General features: G+C 51.5%; 1 protein-coding gene and 1 long non-coding RNA gene across 3 annotated transcripts; one reads left to right on the top strand and one right to left on the bottom strand.

The window, feature by feature from the left end:
* Positions 1 to 5,745: 5,745 nt before the first annotated feature.
* On the bottom strand, positions 5,746 to 11,298 carry Vwa1 (von Willebrand factor A domain containing 1). Its single transcript, XM_040735000.1, has 5 exons — positions 11,134 to 11,298; positions 10,820 to 10,827; positions 9,271 to 9,820; positions 7,200 to 7,478; positions 5,746 to 7,120 (listed from the first exon to the last, which is right to left on the bottom strand). The coding sequence occupies exons 1-5, from the start codon at positions 11,204 to 11,206 to the stop codon at positions 6,792 to 6,794; spliced, it is 1,239 nt and encodes a 412-aa protein (XP_040590934.1). The 5' UTR covers positions 11,207 to 11,298; the 3' UTR covers positions 5,746 to 6,791.
* LOC121135786 lies at positions 7,477 to 13,853 on the top strand. Of its 2 annotated transcripts, XR_005872901.1 has the most exons (3): positions 7,477 to 7,582; positions 11,475 to 12,046; positions 12,167 to 13,853. It is a non-coding gene; the product is annotated as an uncharacterized LOC121135786 (long non-coding RNA). The 2 variants fall into 2 exon arrangements; XR_005872902.1 differs by having other exon boundaries at positions 11,475 to 13,853.
* The last annotated feature ends 4,235 nt before the right edge of the window (positions 13,854 to 18,088 follow it).

The raw sequence follows: 18,088 nt of genomic DNA, 5'->3' as shown, positions 1-18,088 counted from the left end.
GCGCGACACACACCTCTTCCTCCTGGGCGACGGAAACTTACGAGGGCCAAGGCGCTACCAGCCATCGGATTGGCCGCTAGGACAGGGACGCAATTAGAGTCGGTGGCGCGATTTGCCTAGCTGTCCAAGGAGGCGGAACTGGACGGAGCTACTGGACCAAGCAAATAGGAACGAAAGTTTTTGGAGTGGGTGTGCCTTAGTCCTTGGAAACTCCCTCTTCTTCCCTCAATGGCGCGATTGTTATGGGCCTGGGGTCATTCGGAGATCCATATCCGTTGTTAGAGGCGTTTATGGAGACGCTCCAGCCATAAGCAGCTACAGAAGATCAGAGAGACCCAGGACCTACACCAGCGCAGGGTCGGAACTCCTGCTGTGAGTCCAGACCCAGAGAGCAGAAAAGGAAAGGAACACTTGAAGGAGATGGAGATGCCCAAGTTCCCGGAGCTGACTTCTTCCAGACTCGAGATGCTTCTTGACCATGACAATCAAGGGCGGGGTAACTGGCCTGAGACCTCAGGCCCGAAAGTTGAAAGAAGACGTGGCCTCCGCGCCCTTAGCCTGCCCGCCCCGCCTGTGACCCCGAGCTTTATTGAAGCTGGAGTCATGCAGGTCTGTGGCTGCTCTAAGCTTCTGCAAGCCGGTGGCTCTAACGGCCAAGCGTGAATTAGAATAAGAGGTTGGTCAGAGACAGACGCCACAGTTGAGGAGCAGTCCTGGCTCCACACTTGTATTGCTAAGGCGGTATCTTGAGCCCCTTCGTCTTTGGTGTCTTAGCAACCCGTGCGGTCACTTATCCTGCTGCTTTGCAGTCCAAGCCAGAAAGCCCCAGAGCCCGCAGGGGCACCCTTCACTGAGGGTAGGCATTCTAGGATTCTGGTCGTTAGCTCTTAAGTATTCTTTGGGAACCTGCTGAGCATTGTGCCTGTTCTGGACCCAGGGGCTGGCTGACCTAACCTTTGGGTAGGAGGAAGTTAGCATGAACAGAGAGCAGTTGTTGTTAAGGAACCCACACTCTCCAAAGTCAGCATCTTGGTCCCAGGTTGCTTTGGTAAAACTGGTTGCGTTCACAGAAGTGTATGGGCTAACTTTCCCACTTGGACAGAAGACAATTTTAGGTGACTGACAACATTAAAGAAGTTTAAAGTTCTTTTGTTTGTTTGTTGAGGCAGGGTTTCCTTGTGTCGTTCTGGCGCTGCTGGAACTAACTCTTGTAGACCAGGATGGTCTTGAACTCACAGAGATCCACCTGCCTCTGCCAAGTGCTGGAATCAAAGGTGGGTGCCACCACTGCCCAGCTGAGGACTCCACTTTCATTCCCAGCAACAACTTTGGACATCTCACAACTGCCTGTAACTTCAGCTCTAGGGGATCTCCTCTCACAGGTACATGTACAAACCCACACAGGACATGTACACACACACTGTCAAAGTTAAATATATTGACGGGCGTTGGTGGCACAGGCCTTAAGTTCCAGCACTCAGGAGGCAGAGAAACCCTGTCTCGTAAAACAAAACAAAAACAACAGTTAGGCTGAGGCAGGTAGGAAGATCACTTGAACCTGGGAGTTAGGTTAGCCTGACCAATATAGCAAGACTTTGTATTGAAGTAAAGAGAAGGAAGGGGAGAAGAGAGGGAGAAAAAACAGTCGATTATCGTCCTTTTTTTTTCTTTTCTTTCTTTCTTTTTTTTTTTTTTTTTTTGGTTTTTTTTTTGGTTTTTTTCAAGACAGGGGCCGGGCGTTGGTGGCGCACGCCTTTAATCCCAGCACTCGGGAGGCAGAGGCAGGCGGATCTCTGTGAGTTCGAGGCCAGCCTGGTCTACAGAGTGAGTTCCAGGACAGCCTCCAAAGCTACAGAGAAACCCTGTCTCAAAAAACCAAAAAAAAAAAAAAAAAAAAAGACAAATGTGATGTTCTCTGCTGATGATACTCTGTGGTTTGCTAATGAGGGCCAATCCCTCCATCCTTTCTTCTTACCCAGCTTCCAAAAGGCCCCTCTAGTTCCTATCACCACAGCTCACCACAGGCCTGCTTCTACTCCTGCCACCCCAAGGCAGGCTCTAACCCAGTAGATAAGAAATCCTGTCTAGACTGGTCTTTCAGAATGGAACCCCAGCCTGCTAGTTCCACCAAAGCAGGAGTTCCAGTCTCTTTTTTTAGTCTCTTTTTTTCCCCTCAATGTATGTTTTTATTTAAATTAGAAACATGAATGCTTCACATGTCAATCACAACTCCCTCTCCCACCCCTCCTCCCTTGTCCCTCCACCATCCTCCCAAGCCCTCCACCCCATTCCCACATCATTCTCCAGGGAGGGTGAGGCCCTCGTTTGGGGGGATCTCCAAAGTCTGTAATTTCATCCAGGGCAGGACCTAGGCCCTTCCCCATGTGTCCAGGTTGAGAGAGCATCCCTCTATTTGGAATGGGCTATCAAAGATCATTCATACACTGTGGTAAACACTGATCTACTACCCAAGGCCCCAGTGATTTCTGTGGCCTCCTCACTGGCACTACATTCATGGAGTCTGGATCAGTCCCATGTTGGCCTCTCAGCCATCAGTCTGGGATTCAAGAGCTCCCCGGAATTCCAATCTTTTTTTGTTTTGTTTTGTTTTGTTTTTTTGAGACAGGGTATCTCTGTATTGCTTTGGAGGTTGTCCTGAAGACCAGGCTGACCTTGAACTCACAGAGATCCACCTGCCTCTGCCTCCCGAGTGCTGGGATTAAAGGTGTGCACCACCAATGCCTGGCTGGAATTCCAGTCTTATAAATGAAATGTTTCAGAGAGGTGACAGATTTATGATGATGACCCAGGATACTAATGGCTTAGTACTAAACCCAAGCTTTCTTTTTTTGTTTGTTTGTTTTTTGTGTTTGTTTTTCTTTTGTTTGTTTTTTCAAGACAGGGTTTCTCTGTGGCTTTGGAGCCTGTCCTGGAACTAGCTCTTGTAGACCAGGCTGGTTTTGAACGCATAGAGATCCGCCTGTCTCTGCCTCCCTAGTGCTGGGATTAAAGTTGTACGCCACTACCACTGTCGAACCCAAGCTTTCTTACTACCTGAAGTAGCTCATATTCCTACTTGAGAATTGTGTTTGAGTAAATAGTTACCTGATCATGGTGATCTCAAATCAGGCCCTCTGCAGACTTCCTAGCTGAGAGTTCCCCGAAGGTATCTCCATTGATAGACATATTCCCAGGGTCATCATGAGTGGCCTTGATCCTGGCTACACTCAGATGCTGTCTACCTTTTCAAGTCCTTGGCCACCAGTGTATCTTTGTGTCCTTGGATGCTCCGGGAGGTGCTGTGGGTGGACCCCTTAGGAAATGTCTATGAAGAGCTCAGGAGCCTTTGTGGCAGAGGTAGGCAGATCTCTATGAGTTCAAAGCCAACCTGTCCTACAGAGCAAGTTCCAGGACAGGCTCCAAAGCAATACAGAGAAAACCTGTCTCAAAAAACCAAAAAAAAAAAAAGAAAAGAAAAAATTATTTATTATGTATACAGTGTTTTTTCTGCATATATTCCTGCAGGTCAGAAGAGGACACCAGATCTCATTACAGATGGTTGTAAGCCACCATGTGGTCACTGGGAATCGAACTCAGGACCTCTGGAAGAACAATGAGTGCTCTTAACCTCTGATTCATCTCTCCAATCCTAAGCATGTCTTAAGTGTCTGAATTTAGTATACATTTAAGATCAATGCAGACCCAGAGAACATCTATAGGAAGTAGACTTTTAAATTTATTCTTGTGTAAGTGTATGATGTATGTGTATGTCGGGGGTGCATACCTGCCACAATCCACATATAGAGGTCAGAGACAACTTTACTCGGAGTTGGTTCTCATTCTACTTTTACATGGATTCCAGAGTTTAAACTCCAGTTGCCAGGCTTGTGTGAAAAGCATCTTTATCTGCTGAGCCATGTTGCCAGCCCGAGGAAAAAATTTAGTGGGATAAGATTTCCCCATGTGGTTGCTGGGAATTGAACTCAGGTCCTCTGGAAGAACAGCCAATGCTCTTAACCTTTGAGCCATCTCTCCAGCCCCCAGTCTCTAGCTTTTGAAGTTCTTGGGATGAAGCTATTTGTGAGACAGCCAGACAGTGGGACAGTCTGGATCTAGGTCCCCGGGAAATGAGTTGTTCAATAGTGGCTGTGTAGTTAGGGAGTACTCAGTATAGCTTCTACCACCTTGGAGCTTGGAAAATTATAAAGTAACAGTGGTAAAGGCTGTTAAACCCCCAGAAATGTAGCCCTGAAGTCATCCTCCTCCTGGGGAAGACAGGACAGTACAGGAAACCTGAAGCTCAGATGCAACAGCTGTGTCTCTCCTGCTTTTTCCCTGGGATGAAGCTTAGGGCACCTGCTCTCATTTGTGCATTCATACAGAATATACACATACACATTGTTAGAAATGAAATAAATGAGCCGGGCGTTGGTGGTGCACGCCTTTAATCCCAGCACTCGGGAGGCAGAGGCAGGCAGATCTCTGTGAGTTTGAGGCCAGCCTGGACTACAGAGCGAGTTCCAGGACAGCCTCCAAAACAATACAGAGAAACCCTGTCTGGAAAAACCAAAAAACAAAAAGAAAGAAAGAAATGAAATAAGGGGCTGGAGAAATAGCTCAGCAGTTAGAATCACTTGCTGTTCTTGTCAAGTACCTGGGTTCAGTTCCCAGCACCGCCAGGTAGCTCACAACCAATTTATACATGATCTGACTCCCTCTTCTGACCTCCTTGGTACCTCTTTGCACATAGTACATACACACGCCCCCATACACATAAAATAAATGTGTAGCTCTCTCTGTCTCTTTCTCTCCCCCTTACTTCCTTACCTTCCATGAATAAACCTTTCACAAATAAACTTTCCATATAAGTCATGTAAAAAGTGTGTAAAATAAAAATAAAACAAATATTTTGTTTTTAAAACTTACTATTTTTTTTTGAGACAGGGTCTCTCTATGTAGTCCTGGCTATCCTGAAACTCAAAACATAGACTAGCTTGACCTAGAACTTCTAGAGACCCACCTGCTTCTACCAGTGCTGGGATTAAAGGCAAGTATCACCAAGACTAGCTTACAACCATATTTTGTTTGCTTTTTTTCAAATATTTATTTATTATGTAGATTGTTCGGTCCGCGTGTATGCCTGAAGGCCAGAAGAGGGCACCAGATCTCATTACAGATGTTTGTCAGCCACTATGTGATTGCTGGAAGAGCAGTCAGTGCTCCTAACCTCTGAGCCATCTCTCCAGCCCTGGTTTTGTTTTGGAGACAAGTTTTCTCTCTGTATAACCCTGGCTGTCCTGGAACTCACTCTGTAGACCAAGCTGGCCTCAAATTCAGACATCTACCTACTTCTACTTCCCCAGAGCTGGGATTAAAGGAGTGAGCCACCATGCCAGGCTTAAAACAATTTTTTTTTTTTTTTGGTTATTCCAGACAGGGTTTCTCTGTGCCTATGGAGGTTGTCCTGGAACTAGCTCTTGCAGACCAGGCTGGTCTCGAACTGACAGAGATCTGCCTGCCTCTGCCTCCCGAGTGCTGGGATTAAAGGCATGCACCACCACCACTGTCTGGCAAAGTCTTTTTTTTTTTTCAAGTAGGGTTTCTCTGTGTAGCCCTGGCTTTCCTGGAGCTCACTCTGTAAATGAGGTTGGTCTCGAACCCAGAGATCCCCTCTGCCTCCTGCGTGCACCACCAATCACCACCCGACTCGAAAAGTAAAACATTTTAATGAGACTGCAGGCACAGTTTGTAACTGACTTGACTGTATTTTAGAATTTAGGTCGTTAGTGGGGAAGAGAGATAAAGTGAGCTTGGGTTGGGACAAGTGATTCTGGGAGGAGAGACTCTGCCTGAATAGGGGCTTGAGGGGAAGCCTGTTTCTGACCACCCTTAGCTGTCTGTCAGAAGCCCCTGGAAGTAGGTAATGACAGGAGGTAGGTAGCCTGCCAGCCCAACACCTCAGCGTTCGATGTTGCAGAGTCCTTGGAGTGAACTTTCCCAGGGGGACTGTTGTTTGTTCCTATCCCCTACAAAGCTTCCTACACTAAAACAGACGCCTCCCTTAGAGCCTGTCACAGCACGGGGGTCTCCCATCCCCAAGGTCTCATCCCATTTCTGCGAAAAGACTGCATCCCTATTGCAGATCCTGGGCAGGAAGGCAGGGCCAGTGTCTCTGGCAGGATCCTCTGGGCTAGCAGAGGATCCTGCTGAAAGCTACTTGGCAACATCACCAGTCTCCCAATACTCCCCTCCCTAACCTTCCAACTCTCAAGAAGCCTTTAGGAATCCTGCCTGCACCAGCCTCTCCTCCCGTTCTTCCTCCCACTTTCCAAGCACAAGCAAGACCTGAATGGTCCTGGGCTCCAAGCCATGTGAAGTCCTCGCTACCGGAGGGCCCCGCCTTTGGCACAGGTAGGAAACCTTGCGGCCTCCTCTCCTAAATGCTTGCTTGCCTTATGTCCTCAATCGGCTCTCAGACACTGCCCATCTCCCCGCCAAATGCTGCTCAAAGACCTCTGTATCCTCAACTCCTCTGGCAACCGGAGAGGACTGCCATTGCGGCTACCAGGGTGCCCACAGGGTTCCCAGGAGTCAGGCGAGGACGGTGCCCAGCATGACCAGCAGGGAAACCACTGGGGGGAGTCACGCGGGTCAAAGGTAGGACCGGCACCCCATCTCCCCATCCCCCCCACCCCATCCCATCCCCGAGAAAAAAACTCGGTTCCGCAGCGGCGGCGCCTCCCTCACTGAGCTAGGGAAAGAGGGACCCTCGGGTGGGCGGGGCAGGCAGTTCACGGTTCTGGCGGTCTGGCCTCTGGCCGCGGTTCGCGGGTCCGCTCGCCCAAGGTCGTACAGGCCTTGGCCGATAGCGCCCTCTCGCGGCCAGAGCGGAAGGCGGCAGTCACAGTCACCAGGTAAGTGGTGCCGGGCGTCAGGCCCTGGATGGTGGTGCTGTTGCAGCCAGCGGGCAACTCCACGCGCTGCAGGGAGCCGCCCTGCAGAGGCCCGAGCTGTATTTGGTAGCCGAGAGTAGACTCCGGGCCAAGAGCAGGAGCCCAACTTATGCGGAGGCTGCGCGGCCTGCTATGCGAGATGATGATGCGTTCCGGCCCGACCTCCTCTGCGGAGGAAAAGGGTGGTTGATTGGAGGGAGCCCCTCGTATGCCACCCCGCCCTCCCATGAGGTACCCCTGCTTCACCTTGCAGCGTGCGTACTCGTAGGTGCTGGGGCCTCAGGAGGCGCAGGTTGGACTCGGGCAGCAGCGCTACTTCATAATCTGTGTCCGGGTTGAGGTCGGTCCAGATCCAGCTGGTGGCATTCCCTGGCAGCTGTTGGCGTCTTTTGGTTACCAGCTTGTCACTGGGCACCAGCTCCAGCACGTAGTAACCAGAGTCCACTGTTAGCAGGGGCGGCCAGGACAGGCGGAAGCTATTGGACAGAACCTCCGAGGCCCGGAGCTGCTGTGGCTGCATCGCATCTAAGGATGGTGTGGTGCTGGGTCAGGGAACAGAAGTGGCCTTCTCCGTGTCACAGAGCGGGGGCTCTCTCTGATCCGGAGAGGACCCGAAGATTGGAGCCCCGGTAAGACTGGTGAGGCTTTCTGCCAAGGAGAGGCAGGAGCCAGGTGGATGTTCACTACCAGTAGGTGCTAATGACTACAGGTCTGACTGGGCTGGTGCAATGACAAGTCCCCAACTCTGGGCCCCATCATAAACTTTCCTGCCTACTTCATCCTCAAACCCAGACCTATAAGATACAGCGGCTACTCCTCACAGAAAAACAGCCCTGACCAAGGTCCCTCAAAAGGCAGCAGGGTCCACAGCATTATCTAAAAACAGAGGACCAGTCCCCCTAAGACCAAGTGGTCAGCACAAAATCTGTTGTGAGCCATATCCCGAACAGTTGTGAAGGAGCGAAACAGATCAGAGGCTTTAGCCAGGAGATGAGAGACTATAGGTTAGTGACCCCTGGAGCATTGGAAGTGTGACAACCCCAGGAGCAGCTGAACCTACTGATTAGGGAGAGGGCGGGGCCTTCCTATACAAGACAGCGGAAGGGGAGGGGCTCCAGAATGGGCTCCTGGACTTAGGACAACAAACATATGGCCAGCCATCTGATCAATATGCAGGTAAGGCTTGATAGGCCCATCCAGATCTTGGCTTTCTTCCTTGCTGATGCTGGGTGCTAAGTGTGGTCAGCTGGGTACTCACTCCCCTTCCCAGATTCCCCACTCAGATTCTGATCTTAGTTACCAGTGTCTCCGATGAAAGCCTTTTCTCCTTCTGCCCCCTCCAGGTTAAAGGGTGAAGCAGACCTTTCACCCTTTCCAATCAACAGACCAAGCCCTTCCTGTTTAGTGTAGATGATTAATCCACCGTAAGAGACTTGGTAAGAATGCTACCCTGGCCAGCCGGGCGTTGGTGGCGCACGCCTTTAATCCCAGCACTCGGGAGGAAGAGGCAGGCGGATCTCTGTGAGTTCCAGCGAGTTCCAGGACAGCCTCCAAAGCCACAGAGAAACCCTGTCTCGAAAAAACCAAAAAAAAAAAAATGCTACCCTGGAGTGATAGCATTTTTCAGTGCCTACCGCAGGCTAAGCCAACCAACAGGCCCTTAGTCTCTAGCCCCTTCTCTTTGGGAGATCAGCTATAGAAGGTCCAGAAGAAAGCTGGTGATAAGCTCCTACAGTCTTCCTGTCCTGGCTTCCCCCAGCATTCCCCACAATGGACCTGAGTGAAAGAAAACCAGCTCAAACCCCTTTCTGACTATGGCTCCCCACAATGGAATAGGTATGGCCTGAACTCTGTAGGAGACAATCCCTGACACACTTGGCTCTCCTTTCTCCAGGAATGGTGGGTCAGGCGAGACATTTGGCCCCTGGACACACGCAAGGACACATGACATGATGTAACTGACAGAGATCCATGGAGGGAGCCTTGGACCTCCTTTATCTGTACTAAGCCCCTCCACACATACCATACTCCAAGTAGCTCTCAGTTCATTGGCCTATAAATGCCAGGGAGTTCCCATCTTGAAGTGGTCACTCAGGCCTGCCATAATCTCTTTATAGCCCAAGTGTCGGGGTACGTGAAGGCACCCAGAAGGAGCATGTTCCTGGACAGTATGCACAGAACACGTAGGTCACCTCCCCACTGCTGCACCCACAAAGGCATTGGGCTCATGAGTTTCCCCTGAAGTCTCAACCCAGACCCTCCCCCCTGCAGCAAACTGTCAGCTAGGGATTCACAGGCCCTGGCTCTTCCCACCTACCAGTAATGGCGTCCCGAAGTTCTGGGGCAATGATATGAAGGTCATCCACATCCACAAAGTGTAGGTGCTTCTCAGCAGGAGCTGAGGCAGCTGCCGACAACTCCAACAGGTTGCCTCGGCCAGTGCTGACAATGAAGACGGTGACACCCAGGTCCTTGAGCTCCTGCATAGGGGGGCCCACGGGGTCACTGGAACCCCCATCTGTCATCCACACCAGTACCTTGGGAACCCCTAACCGGGCACCTGCGACTTCAGCAAACAACTGCTCCTTGGCATAAGCCAGTGCCAAGCCTGTATTGGTGTCACCCATACGTTGGGACGTGACACGTATGGCATCCTGTACAGCCTGGCTTGAACTGTGTTGGTCAAAAGTAAACTCTGTGTATGGCCGGCTGCCCACATGCACCAGGCTAGCACGCACAGCCCCAGGGCCAAAAGGCATCGTAGACACCAGCTGCCCCACAAATTCCCGAACCCTTGAGAATTCATAGTGTGACACACTGGCTGAGCTGTCCAGCAGGAACAACAGGTCCCCCTGGGGGGGCTGATGCTGTGGCACCTAGAGGAAAAGACAAGGGGTTCAGTTCAGGTGGTAGCCCCCCCCCAGACAGCCCCATGCCCAGGGCAGAACCACCCCAAAGGCCTGAACTTCCTTTTTTTTTTTTTTTTTTTCGAGACAGGGTTTCTCTGTATTGTCTTGGAAGCTGTCCTGGAACTCCCCTTGGTAGACCAGGCTGGCCTCGAACTCACAAAGATCCACCTGTCTCTGCCTCCCAAGTGCTGGGATTAAAGGCGTGCGCCACCAACGCCCGGCTAGGCCTGAACTTCCTTAAGCATATGCTTGCCTTTGCCCAAAGATATTGGTAGTAGAATCCCCAGAATGGGGTTATAAGCCAGCAAAAGGCCCACACTCTCCAAGGGTTCCTGACTGTACAATGCCCACGTACCTAGGGCACCAGGGGCTGCCCGCATGTTCCTTATATGAGAGCCGATACTTTACTCAATAGACACTGCACGCAGGTGGAGTCAAGGGTTCAGGCCTAGGTCTCCAGAAGGGACCCGAGCCATATGCACCGCTCTCCTTAGACTAGATTTTCGGAAGGGCCACTTCCAGGATGGAGTTAAGCTAGGCAGCCCAGTTTCCAGGAGAAACAATGGGCTCTGAGCATGCACAGCAACGGAGACAACAGGGGAGGATGGGAGGGCAAAAGTGAAGGGATGGGGAAGACAAAACACTGTATAGCCCTTCCCACCCATCATATGGCCAAGCTGGAGGGTCAAGATGACATCACCCTCCCCTCCTCTGGCCCCCGTTCTCCGCTTCATTTGTACCAAGAAAGCAGGATATACCCACCCGAAACAGCCTGTGTGCCCAACCATTTGGGTCTCCCCTTTTATCCTAGCCCTGCGGATACTGATCAGTACTGATGAGACCTTTCATCACAAAGTCTCAAATAGGTAGGGGTTCTCAGGGTGCCTGGGTTCTAGTCCTGGCTTTGGGCTTCCCCCTCATTGTGGGGCCATTCCAATCCTCTTACCTCCTTTCTACTGAGGGGCCTTTCAAAGATAAGGAAACTGAGTCAGGGAGGCCTCTCAAACATCTTTCTCCACTATCCAGGCCTGAGGGGCGGGGCGGGGCGGGGCAGACCGTGGCCTCCGCGTTCGATGTGCAAGCGTTGACTCAGTTAAGTCACCCGGTGCCTGGGGGCGCCCACCGCAGGTGGCTAAGGAGCTGCCGTGCGCCCCACCCGCTCCTCGCCCCCGCCCACTCGTCCCGCCGCTGCACCTGGACAGTCATGACCAGCGTGGGCAGCAGCCGATGGGGCTGTCAAGGAGTTGGAATCCGGGTTCCACCACACTTACTGTGCTCTGCGCCGCTCCGCGCCAGTGCCAGCCGCAAACTCAAAGCCAGGCTGAGCGCAGTCCAGAACAGCATCGCGCACAGAGTGGCGGGCTCTTGACCGCAGCTGGCAGCTAACTTGCCTTCCTACGGCGAGGCAGGCCCACCCACCTCTGAGAAGCCACACCCACTGTCGCGGCCACGCCCCCCGCTTGGGAGGCGCGTGCACTCTGTCGAGCTCTCAAAGGCTAATCTGCGCAGCAGCGAAGCGTGCCTCAGCGGTCCCAGGCTTGCGGTGACAAGCAACAGCCACAAAGGCACATACATGTGGGCATGCGCTGACATTCCCATCTCTCTTTTGCAGGCTGTGATAATGTGTCGCCCATATTCTTCACCTCTCGCCTCTCCCCTTAGAGCTCCTCACAGTTCCTGAACTGCAAAACGCCTGAAGTCAGGGCCAAGAGAGCCTGAGAAGTGGGGCCATACAAAGAAGCAATTCGCCCCTCAACAAGAACCCCAGCTTGACTACAGGCTGGAAGAGCGGCCGGTTTTCTCCGCAGTCTGACCAGTAAGGACACTGAGACAAGAGCATATAAGAAGTTTCTTACAGAATGAAAAGGCCTGCCTTGCCAGCACGCTCACCGGAATTCTTGGAGGAAAAGACATAAGGGGAAGCCAGGCAGTCAGAAGCTATCCAGAGTGACCATGATGGCCTGTTGCTTTCCTATACAGTACCCAAATGGTGGTCCAGGGCTACGCCCAGGCCAGAACCCGGCAGGACCAGGACCCACTGATGGATGATCCAGACTTGGGTCCGTCCTGCAGTCAGTGCCAAACCCAGACCAAAGTGTCGTCCACAGGACACTGAGTCCTTCAAGAGGGCTGCACTGCTGGTGCTCTCCTAAGATGCTTTCCTGTGTAGTGTTCGGGGTGAAGGTACACACGGGGGATGGGGGAGATGTTGTCTGGCAGGATGTCCCCTCCCTTTCGGCAACAGGATACCCAGCAGGGAGGACGGATGGAACTCAATGGTTTTCCTTCCTCCGTTTCTGGCAGGTGAGACACTGTGGGGCCTTGAGGACGGTGCCTGAGTTTGGCTTTGCCTAAAAAAGGAAGCAATACGGTTGAGCCCGAGAAGCTTGCTGCAGGAACAAGTAAGAGCTATGTCCTGCTGCCGTCCCCCACTCCCTTGCCGGGAATCTTGGCAGTGGGTGTTGGCTTCACTCCACAGACCTCAGGCCTCTGAATGGACCAGAAAGTGCTTGATGTTTCTGCCTGAGCAATGCTTGAGACAGGAGCAGCGTGTGTGAGTCCCTCAAAGAGCATGCCTCTCAGGGGGCACCAACTAACCTCCAGCTCCCAGTACACAAGGTTGCTGTGGAGATGGCATTGTGAACAAGCAGAGGACATGGTTGGGGTGTGGGGGGGTGGTGAGAGTCCCCAACAGAACCATTTTATCTCAGGCTTGTTCTGCCAGGGAGCTGGGTCTTGAAGGAAGCAGAGATTCGTAGTCCCCAGGCCTATCCTCACACCTCAGCCTGCCCTGTTTCCATCCCTTCTGGAAAAAGTGAGCAGACCTTCTTGACTGTGACTCAGGCACTTGAGAAAGCAGCTGCCCTCCTTCCTCTGGCCTCACCATCAGACGGAGAGGGCACAGGAGGCCCAGTCTCCACCCAGCCCTTCCAAGCTGGGCTACCTGCCTGACTTGAGCTCAGGCTGAATTGTTCCTGCTGCCAAATTCCTTGGGATACCCTTCCCATCATCCCTACCCCCTGAGCAGCCACCAGAAAAGTCTTATGCTTTTGTCATGCAGTGCTCCCCACCCCCAGAAGACAGACATCCTAGGGGTTATGGGGTCAGCCAGGGGTGCAATGGTCAGGTTCGGGGCTGGGCTTAAAGCAGATACCAAAGGAAGAATAAACAGAAGAGTCCAGAAGCCTTTTCTCTAAAACAAGATAGGCTCAGGAAAGGGGAAAAGAGCAAAGATGGGCCAGGTTTGGGTGACCTTGACCCCTCAGTCCTCAGCCTCCAGGGACTGACTGCCCCTGCCTGTTCCTGTCAACCTAGGAACCCAAGAGGAAGGACAACCTTTGATGCTAAGTCTAGCCTGCCACAATGACTTTGGCTCAGAACAAGGAGTGCCTGTCTGTGCCTTACTTCCTGGAGCAGCTGGCCTGCCCTGTCTGGGTCTGCAGGCAGGTGGAGGGGTTTCCTGAAACCCAGAACACCGCTCTTAGAGTGTCCCTGCTTTCAGCCAAGGACCCTAGGGAATGTTCCTTTCCTCCCACAGTCAGGCTTCTGCAGAGAAGAAGGGCCTTTTGTCCACAGATGGCTGTGGTCATGTTCAATCCCAGGGAAAAGGGCAGCTCCTGGGGCCTCTGACCTGACCCTTGACCCCATGCAAGGACAGAACTGCTTGCCCTGCCCTGTCTCTCCACCCGAACTATGAGCTGCTGTTTTGTTTTGTTTTTCATGGAGGAACTCTTGCTGGCTTGCTCACTGACTCATGCTTAACTAGCTCCCTCATACAGCCTAGGACTACTTGCTCAGGTAATGGTATAGCCCATAGTAGTGGTCTGGGTCTTCCTGCAACAACAATTCCCCCCGCAGACCAGTCTGACCCAAGGATCCCTCAATTGAGACTTCCTTCCCAGATGACCCTGGCTGTATCACATTAAAGCTGACTAGGATGAGTGCCAAGGGGGAAACTTCTCCCATTTCCACCAGGCTGAATGCTCTGAAATGCCATTTTTCTTTCTTTCCTTCTTTCTTTCTTTCTTTCTTTCTTTTTTGATTTTTTTTTTGAGACAGAGTTTCTTTGTGTAACCCTGGTTGCTCTAGAATTGGCTCTGTAGACCAGGCTGGCCTCAGACTCGGAGATCCACCTGCCTCTGCCTCCTGAGTGCTGGGGTTAAAGGCGTGCGCCACCGCTGTCCCACTTGTCATTTGTGTCTAACACGAAAACCCAAGCACACACCACAACACAGAAACAGGAAACGCTGGGAGCAGCTGTTGGAGGCCTGGAGCAGTGGGATGGGTTGAGCCTGGACCCGATCTCACACACACACACACACACACACACACACACACACACACACACACACTGTCTCACAGCAGTCAAGGAGCAACCAAGAGCATCAGGGCTCTCAACTCCTTCCTGCTATCACACTTTCTCCTGGACCAGCTTTGTGGGGGCAGGTTCCAGAGCCCCACCACCACCCCAGTCTCTGCACCGAGGACACAAGGCACTGGGCCAAGCCCTGTCTTCCCAGTACTGCCAGATGAGGACTACTCAGGAATGAATGCTCCACGCAACAGAGACGCAGGGTGCTATGATTTGAATCTGAAATGATCCCCAGACTCACGCCCTCAACCCTCGTTCCCTAGTTAGTAGTAGTTTTTGGGAGCCCGTGAGCCTTTAGGAGGCTGTGCCTAATGGTAAAGGGCAGGTTTTTTTTTTGAGGGTTAAAGACCAGTTCCCGGCTTATGTTACTGCTTGAGACTCCCTGGTCTGCGGTGATATGAAGAACCTTTCTACCATGCCTTCCCCCCACCATGACAGACCGCAGCATTTTGAGACCTTGAGCTAGAGCAAATCTTTTTTTTTTTTTTTTTTTTTTTTTTTTTTGGTTTTTCGAAACAGGGTTTCTCTGTGGCTTTGGAGGCTGTCCTGGAGCTCACTCTGTAGACCAGGCTGGCCTCGAACTCACAGAGATCCGCCCGCCTCTGCCTCCCGAGTGCTGGGATTAAAGGAGCTAGAGCAAATCTTAAGTTGCTCCTATCAGTTGTGCCATCGTGGTCACAGCTACATAAAATGAACTTAATACACAGGGCTGCTTATTTTCCCTGAGAAATGAATAATCGTGCGAGGCCAGGGAGTCAATGGGAACCCTGTGGTGGGAGCTACAGGAAGGAAGACCTTTACAGGCAGAGGCAACAGCGAGTGCCATGACCTGGAGGGCTGTGAGTAAAAGTGCATGTATGTGACAAGATGCTTGGGCTAGGACAGAGGAAGCAAGCCAGGCTATGTGGTCTTCAGAGCATAGGGAGGATGATGGGATTCTGAGTACTAGGAGAAGCTTGGAGGGTGAGGTGGTTGAGGCAAGGACCGCCGACTCCATGCTCCTAGAGAAACAGCCGTCAGAGTCAGACTGCAAGCCTCAAATGTGCCACTAGCTGAACAGGAATGTTCCAACCCTGACACGGGACCCCCAGGTTTGGGTCTTGGCTGGGATGCTTCTGTAAGAAGTGACCCAAGTTTCCTGTCCCATCCCAAGGTATTCTTGGAAGGGAGTCTTCCAGCAGTGGGGACCTAAGAGAAGAAGGAGGAATGGTCTCCTCGACTCTCAGGGCTAGCACCAGTTCTGCCTGTTCCTATGCAGCACCTCCCAACCCTCTCACCCCCAGCTGGGTTCCTGCCTCTACCAAAGACCAGCCCACACACTTGGGAGGGGAGCAGGGCTAGAGCTTAAGCCTGGGGACCCGAAGCTGGATGGACGAAGCTGGTTAAGCCCAGGGCCCCTCCTGGCAGGTACTATCTGAGGGTGTGTCTGCAAATACTTTGTGAATGAATACATTGTTTAAGTAAGATGGAAATCTCACTGAGCCCAGTCTCTTCAATTGTGGTGATGCCCCCACCCAAAGCCTAAGAGGAGTATAGGCAGGACAGATTCATACATGTGTGCACACAACAGCCAGACTCCTTTTACAAGGCAGGCCCTCGGTAACCGGGAAAGGAGTATCCCCTAAATGGAGGTGTTGGCTAGCCCACCTTGAAGCTTAACTCTGTAGCCCCAAGGAAGTGGAGGGGAGGTGGGAGATAGAGGCCCTTAGAGGGTGAGGCTGCCCTGGATTTTGAGGTTAGAGTCTAGACATGAGGATCCCTGGTCCTGAATGACATTTCTGTCTTGAGCTCATGCTAGGCAAGAGTTGGCAGACAGGCACTTGTGGAGCTCAGACAGAGTACTGCCAAGGCAGGAGACAGTAGGATAGGCAAAGGTCAGTGATTACCTCAGGGACGACCGGGAGGGGAACATTGTGACTGAAGAAGGAGCCACACTCTTCTTCCCTTCAGTACAAAACCCCCTTTGCAGGACCTGACCATATGGTGGTGGAAATGGAAGGGGCCCTTAAGACCACTGAAGAGAGGGCCACAAAAGAGCAGGAACCCCAGAACTGTGCCTGGTTGCTTGGTAACCCAGCTCGTCTCCTCAGTACCCAGGCTCTACTTCTCTACCAAATGGCATAACTCTGTTCTTCACAGCTAAATACAGACCCTAGACCCCTTCTGCAGACCTCCTACAGCCTCCATAGTATTCCTTTTTTTTTGTTTGTTTGTATGTGATGCTGTGAATGGAACCCATATCATCCCTCTGCCTCACATTAACACCAGGCTATGCCCTGCTATACCATTCACAGCAAAAGGGTGTTTTGCTTTTTTGACGAAGTCTTATTTTGTAGCCCAGTCTGACCTCAAACTCACAGCAATTCTTCTGCCCCAGTCTCCCCGGTGCTGAGATTGCAGGCATAAACCATCATGCCCTACACACAGAGTTCTTTTGGAAACATGCCCAGAAAAATAAAATAAAATAAGAAGAAAATCTGAAAGGTTAGACCAAAGTAGCTCATCCCACTACCCTCCCTTGGACTTTCCCAGGGCCACCTGGAGGACACCCAAGGCTTCAAGATGGGTTTGGGAAGCTGGGAAACACCTTTCAGAAATGGAATGTCTCAGACAGCTGTTATAACAGAGTTCCTCACCCAGGCAGCAGTCACTTCAGCTTAGGAGTTGCTCTCTCCCGTCACCTCCCCACCCCCACCAGGCCCAGCTGTTGTTTTGATGACTTTGGGGCCAGGCAGATCCAATCCTCAGCCAAGGGCTTCCCAGGAGATTCTTCATCTTCAACCTCTGGGGGTGGCCAGACTAGCTCCTGGCAGAAAGAGAAGGAAGGCGGCCTCATTCCGGAGGAAGCACTCCTGGGCGGCTTGGCGACCAGCTGACTCCGGCACTCTGTCTGATCAGGAAAGGATTCAAAGCTGAACACACCAAGCTGGAAAACACCAAGACACCAAGACACACAAGACGCCCAGATAGACCTGAGCCAGTAACAGACTGGGTTATGCTTGAGGCCACAGAATTAGCTTGACCCTGATCATAGGTTGAGCTCTGACCCTGCTGGTTACAGGCTGTGCCACACTGGGGAAATAGCGTGCTAGATCCTTTCAAAGATATTTAGATCTTGGCATGGTGGCGGATTCCTGTAATCCCAGTACATGGGAAGCTAAGGCAGGAGGATCATGAGTTCTAGACCAGCCTGGATTACGTAGATCCATAGAAATTAAAATTTAAAAAAGAATGTCTGTTACAACTAGATTCCAGGTAAAGTATAATGAGCATACTTTTAATATGTTGCTAGGCTTACAAGTACATATATACCTCAAAAGCCTCTTCCCCGCCCCAAATTAAATATTACAAAAACCCAAATCAACAGACCAGGGGAAAGGGCTCAGGGGCTTAAAGCACTTGCTACCAACTTTGACAACCTGAGTTCTTTCCTTGTGAGACCCCCAACTCTGAAGAGTTGTCCTCTGATTTACACACTCACATGGTTGCATATGCACTTCCATACATTTGTACACACACAAAAATGTAATAAGCTGGGCAGTGGAGGCAGATCTCTGAGTTCAAGTCCAGGCTGGTCTAGAAAACTTGTCTTGAAAAATAAAAGAGCAACTCAGGGAAGAAAGGGTTTATCTCATCTTATAATTCTCAGGTCACACTCCATTAATGAATGAAATCAGAGCAGGAACCTGGAGGCAGGAACTGAAGCAGAGGCCATAGAAGGACACTGCTTACTGGCTTGTTCCTCATGGCTTGCTCAGATTGCTTTCTTATACAACTCAGAACCACATGCCTACGGTGGCACCATTCAAGGTGATCTTGACCCTCCTGCATCAGTTATTAATCAAGAAAATGTC

The sequence above is a fragment of the Mesocricetus auratus genome, unplaced genomic scaffold (assembly GCF_017639785.1).
Source record: "Mesocricetus auratus isolate SY011 unplaced genomic scaffold, BCM_Maur_2.0 Super-Scaffold_100042, whole genome shotgun sequence".
In the NCBI taxonomy this organism is placed as follows: domain Eukaryota; kingdom Metazoa; phylum Chordata; class Mammalia; order Rodentia; family Cricetidae; genus Mesocricetus; species Mesocricetus auratus.
Note: the sequence above shows the minus strand (reverse complement) of the source record. Positions and strands in the feature narration are given on the sequence as shown.

Coding starts and splice junctions, on each gene's coding strand:
- Vwa1 (XM_040735000.1), bottom strand. CDS start 11,206: ATGCTGTTCTGGACTGCGCTCAGCCTGGCTTTGAGTTTGCGGCTGGCA. Junction 7,479..9,270: donor ACTTCGGGACGCCATTACTG/GTAGGTGGGAAG, acceptor CACCATCCTTAG/ATGCGATGCAGCCACAGCAG. Junction 7,121..7,199: donor ACGAGTACGCACGCTGCAAG/GTGAAGCAGGGG, acceptor TTTCCTCCGCAG/AGGAGGTCGGGCCGGAACGC.